Genomic DNA, 6,021 nt, shown 5'->3' with positions numbered 1-6,021 from the left:
TAGATGACAAGCATCCATGGAAACCACATCACACCAAACCTGATCTTTATAGGTTACGCCGATTGAAAAAGACACTAAGCTACGCCTTGTCACTGTAACATCATTCTTCTTATCTAGCCATGTTAGTTTATATGGTCGCGGATGTGATTCTGTTGCCAGGTGTAGCTTACGGACCACCTCTTCGGACACTACATTCTCACAGCTACCTGAGTCAACGATGAATCGACAAACCTTCCCGCTAATTGTGCAAGTGGACTGGAATACATTAGTACGCAACCAATCATCTTCTACTCCACGGGGTGCTAAGCAACTACATCGGATCATTAATACCGATCCAGTATCCCCCTCTAAATGCTCTTCAATTACCTCTGTGTTGTTATAGGTTGTTCCAGGTTTGATTTCCACACCTTTCTCTTGGCAATATTCCACGTGCTTTTTGTGAATCATCAATAAGGGACCATGATCTCCCTCTAGTCGCTCCTCCTCATCATAAACTGGTTCTGTTTCAACATCGCCTTCTTGCTCCCTAAAAAATAATCCCCTCCGTGGCCTTTTCTTACATTCTGCGAATCTATATCCTGGCTCTCCACAATTAAAACAACGAAAAACTATGGTTGGTGTCGTTGTGTGAGTGGGTACAATGGGTTTGGTAATAGTAGATGGTGGAATGGTTGCTCGTTCGCTGCTACTGCTACTTGCACCACCTGTACTAGAACCCCCGAAACTCATGTTCCCTGTTCGTCCGCTGTTATTGCTCATACCTGCACCCGAACCTCCAAAATTTATGCCCCCTGTATTTCTGCGCACCTGTTATTTTTCTAACTACACTACTCTTTGGTGAGCATCAGACACACTCAACACATCAAACATATTAAGGACATCTTGGAATTGAATCCGCAGTCCCCCAATATATCGCGCCACCCGCGACTCCTCGTCCTTTGCAATCACATCTCGCGAAACTAATTGGTAGAACTCCGTGGTGTAGTCATCAATTGATCGATTGCCATGTCTTAGATTTTGTAACTGTTGGTAGAGCGTTCGTGTGTAATTGTATGGTAAAAACGCAGAACACATGTGTTTTTTCATCTTGTCCCAACATGTGATCTTTCTTTTCCCCTGTAGAGCCCTTGTGTTTCTTTACCTGTTGCCACCAAGCTCCAGCTCGACCTCTGAGCCTTGTTGCAACTAGGGCCACCCGTCTGTCTTCTAGAACTTGCTTAAATTCCAAAACTTCATCTACGGTATTGATCCAGTCGAGGTACTCATCCGTTTGCAAACCACCATGGAACTCTGGTATGTCGATTTTGAGGCCTATCTCCCAACGCCTTAATTCATCATTCGCTGGTCTCCTCCGTGCTAGTTGAGGGGCGAATGAATTTTCATCACTTTCGGACTCCTCTTCCACGTTTTGTGGATTCCGATCCTGATGTTGAGCCATCGACGCTGCTAACTGCCGCGTTAACATCTCGACTTACTGTTGTAATCGTGCAATCTCATCGCGCTCGTAGACTACATCCAACGGTTGTTCACGAAGGTTCGGCAGGTTCGCACGTCTCTTTGGTGCCATAACAACGATAGCTGACCGAGCTCTGATACCAAACTGATGCTGACTAGAACGGAACTCACACGCGTTCCAACACACAAGGGTTTCTTCGATCTGTAATTTCACAGAAAACAGAAAAAAGAGAGATTTTTTTTTAGTTAACTACTTAAAGAAGTTTTTTTTATTTTTATTCCATCTTACCTGTCGCAAAGCAATTACAATCAAATAAATAGAGGAACTAACCTCTTAGACTCCTAAAAACAGCTCCCTTAGATCAGGAAACAGTCCTGCATTTACTAGGAAATAAAAGTTGAATGGAGAAACGGAAAGAAAATTAAACTCTTAGACTCCTAAAGCAAACAACCCCAAATTAATTAGGGAAATAAAAGCTACATGAGGAAACGGGAATGAAACTCCAATCGTTACATAAGAAACTTAAAGTGCCCAGTTGTGAAATTTATGACCCAGTAATGTCAAGTTTGTTTGTTGTTTTGGGTGTCTTAAATATGAGTCTTGCCACCCGGTCTGCATCACATGTCCAGATGAATGGTTATGGTACTTATTGTTATGATCACAATCAAGCAGAGTACTGATCAGATTGACAAATTCTTACTATGATTTTGGTAGCAAATACAGGAAAACAAATTAACTCCAGTGCTACACAGCTCCTAAAGCAGCATGAGGCCCCTATTTTACCGTTCAATTGCCTAATGTTGTGACCTTTTGCTTTTCTTCTGTACCATATACAGCACCCTGCATAATCTTACGTGCTTGCGTTTGTTTACATGTATGGCATGCCCTATATATTGGGGAGGCCTTGTTCAGGATGCCCGCAAAGCTAGGAAATATAATCGCAAATTAACACACCCAATGCAGTCGCAGGGAGCTTGGCACATATGAGGGATCTAGCCATGGACTGTACAGAGAAGTATGATATTGGTGAGCTCGATTGACCCTTGAAGAATTATATCCAAGTTTTATGGTGATGTGCTCAGCTATATATCTTGTTTCACAGGACGTGGATGGGGTTAAGGTAGAGGTACAAAATATATACGCTGGAAACGTACATTAAATAGAAACTGATTTACGGTCAGAAGATTGAGTTTGCACTCATTGATTGGATTGATGAACATGTACAACGTACAGTGGTGGAGCTATTTGAGTCATCAGCTGAGCACTACGTACTCTGGTGATGATCATGCAGCTACGAGAGTCATAATTTTTGATCAAATTTATTTATTTATTTTTTAAAAATTTCGGGCGAATAACCTAATTTTTTTTTTTCGTCGAATTAAACTGACACGGTTTTAATAACTATACTCAGTCCTGGTATCATAATTTTTGAAGGATTTTAAAGATGGTAATTAATATTAAGCAAGAAAAGAGCTGAGCGAAGGAAGGAAGGAAGCCCATGATGATGCTGGGTTATGGGCCTGTGGGCTACTACAAAATAATAATAATAACAAAAAGAAAGAGAAAAAGAAAAGGAAAGGCCGGTGAAGGAGGGAGGGACAGCGGGGAGGACAAGAAAGAAAGAAAGAAAGAGAGAAGAGTAGAGAAGCCTCATATAACGTGTGTGCTTCGCTGGTGAAATTCACTAATTGCAGCCAAGACCTTTAGATTGCTTTCTCTCGAAGACAAACCCTAAATATTCAGATTTTCAGTTATCAATTTCTACCTTCCTTTTCTTTTTTCCTCAATCGTAAAAGAAAAGAAGTCTGATCTGATAATAGTTTGATTACAAAAATGTCATACGCATATCTATTCAAGTACATAATCATTGGCGATACAGGAGTAGGGAAATCGTGCCTATTGCTTCAATTCACTGACAAGAGATTCCAGCCCGTCCATGACCTCACCATTGGTGTTGAATTTGGAGCTCGTATGATCACCATCGACAACAAGCCTATCAAGCTTCAAATTTGGGACACCGTTCGTTCCCTTACCTTCCTTTCCCCTGTTCTTAATCTCTTCTCTTAATAAACAAATCTGTAATTATGTTTAAATCTTCATTTTTTTATGATTTTGATTTGTTTTAGGCGGGTCAAGAATCATTTAGATCTATCACCAGGTCTTATTACAGAGGTGCTGCTGGTGCTTTGCTTGTCTATGATATTACCAGGTACCCTTCCTTCTTATGCTTGTTTCTTCTAGCCCAACAACTAAATTTCAACCTACGATGTTGATCTTTTCATGTTTTTTTTTTCTTTCCCTGTCTCCTTAAATGCTATGATGGTATCTATTTCTGTTTCAAAGCCTGCTTTTACCTTTTTTCTTTTACTTTATCTAAAACAAACAACTCTTTGTTCCAATACTTTCCTTAAAATTATTGTTGATGTTGCTGTTGTCAATGCTTCTGTAATCCAGCATGCCTCGTTACTTCATCTAATGTCACGAGGCAGCTAGAGGCGGTTTGTTTTTGCATCGAAATGTGTGTGTTTCTGGTCTCAAGTCTCAATATTGTAGCATAAGCTAGCAACTGAATGATATTTGGCTGTTTAACTTTCTCATTTAGGAGGGAAACTTTTAATCACTTGGCTAGCTGGCTTGAGGATGCAAGGCAGCATGCCAACGCAAACATGACCATTATGCTCATTGGTAATAAGTGTGATCTTGCTCATAGAAGGGCCGTCAGCACCGAAGAAGGTGAACAGTTTGCAAAGGAACATGGCTTGATCTTCATGGAGGCCTCTGCAAAAACTGCTCAGAATGTCGAGGAGGTGAATAATAAACATAATGACCTATATGTTGAAACACTTGTTGACTTCTTCTCTGTTGTTTGTCTAATTTTTCTAATGCCAACATTCTTTGTGCAGGCTTTTATCAAAACAGCTGCAACAATATATAAGAAGATTCAGGATGGAGTTTTTGATGTATCAAATGAGGTGCCTATTTCTTTTGCACAGTATTTTACACATTTCAAATCATGTTCTCTGAGGGTTCACAAATTGAAATATTATTCTTATTTTGATCTTTGTACCGTTAACATGCAAGTTTTTGTGACCTTAATATCTTTTCATCTTATATTGTCGATTTGCATTGCTCACAGTTTTTGAAGCATGGTTAATATGCATGTAGAGACATGACATGATGCTGGCACTCATGTCTTCAATTATTAATGGATGAAAGTTGTAAATGATTGATATTCTATTTGGATGTTCGCTTCATGCTAACACTCGTTTTCTCTTATTTGATTGGTTGCTTTCCACTTATTAACTATATGAAGCTTAAAACTTTTGAAATTTAGCTATATTGGTATTGGTCTTTACTTGCTTGGACATTGCTCTTTATGTTGTTCTTCTGATTAAATGAAATGAGTGACATCAGTTTGTATCCTGACAGTTATATAGTACTCCAGAAGGTTTTCAATAAGGTTTCTTACCATCTTTCTTAAGTGTTATTATAGGAGTTTTCATGAGCTCAATCCATTCTCAAATTAGCTTTTCAATTTGCACTTACAGTTCTGAAGCATTGTCAATATGCATGTATAGACACTGATTCCATTTCACCGGTATTATAAGATGAAGTTGAAAATAGTTTGGCTGATATTCTAATGGGATGTTCTGCAGTCTTATGGGATAAAAGTTGGGTATGGAGGAATTCCGGGGCCATCTGGAGGCAGGGATGGCGGTTCTGCTCAAGCTGGAGGCTGTTGCAGTTGAAATTGAATACCCATTTTCTATACTTGAGCGCCGCCAATTTACATATTTATTCTGTTCTTTATGATTTTCCCCTGTTTTTAAGTCTGAACGTTGTGACTTGTTTTCTGTAAGTGTCAATTCAGGGTATAACGTATATGTATAAATCCATCTTGATGCCGTGTCCGCTGATTGTAAATCCATGGATTGCTCTTCTGCTTCTCGTTTCCTTCGATACTGGGTTGTTCTAGTTTCACTTCTTCTGCAGGTGTTGAAACATAACCTTAAATTGTTGGGGGGGAGTAAAGTGTTCTCCTTTGTGTTAATCTTTTGATTTTTTTTTTGTGGGGCCACTATAGCTTTGTTTTCATCTGCTGGGGTTTATGAATTTCAGAGTAAATTTTCATTGGTTAAATAAATAATAGTCTCTCATTTTCAATAAACGCGTAATCTCTCAGAGAAAAGAAGAGAGCTTGGCAAACATGGATATTTGATTATGTTGCAATGCCTTCCACAAACACAATGAATGAAGGATCAGAGCCCATTTTGGGTAATACAAGTTACCTAGGAAAGCATGCAGCCTAGTATTTCAACACAGGAAAGCAATAATTTGCAGAAGAGAGTTGTACTAACGAGTAGTTTAGTCTACGAGCTGATCAACTTGGGAAGTTGTGGAGTGCTTGTGATTCCAGTAGTGGAGATGCAAACTTGGGTTACGTGTACCAACGACAGTGGGAGTAGTGGAGCAATGTCTGCTACCTCTGCGGATGACATTCACAGAAGAAGACGACGATAAATAATGATTATAATAATAATAATAATAATAATAATACAAAATTG

General features: G+C 39.3%; 1 protein-coding gene across 1 annotated transcript; it reads left to right on the top strand.

The window, feature by feature from the left end:
* The first annotated feature begins 3,041 nt into the window (after nt 1-3,041).
* On the top strand, nt 3,042-5,507 carry LOC118032216 (ras-related protein RABB1c). The gene is made up of 5 exons (XM_035036833.2): nt 3,042-3,475; nt 3,583-3,665; nt 4,059-4,263; nt 4,360-4,428; nt 5,113-5,507. The coding sequence occupies exons 1-5, from the start codon at nt 3,290-3,292 to the stop codon at nt 5,203-5,205; spliced, it is 636 nt and encodes a 211-aa protein (XP_034892724.1). The 5' UTR covers nt 3,042-3,289; the 3' UTR covers nt 5,206-5,507.
* Nucleotides 5,508-6,021: the final 514 nt, after the last annotated feature.

The sequence above is a fragment of the Populus alba genome, chromosome 6, assembly GCF_005239225.2.
Source record: "Populus alba chromosome 6, ASM523922v2, whole genome shotgun sequence".
Lineage (NCBI taxonomy): Eukaryota > Viridiplantae > Streptophyta > Magnoliopsida > Malpighiales > Salicaceae > Populus > Populus alba.
Note: the sequence above shows the minus strand (reverse complement) of the source record. Positions and strands in the feature narration are given on the sequence as shown.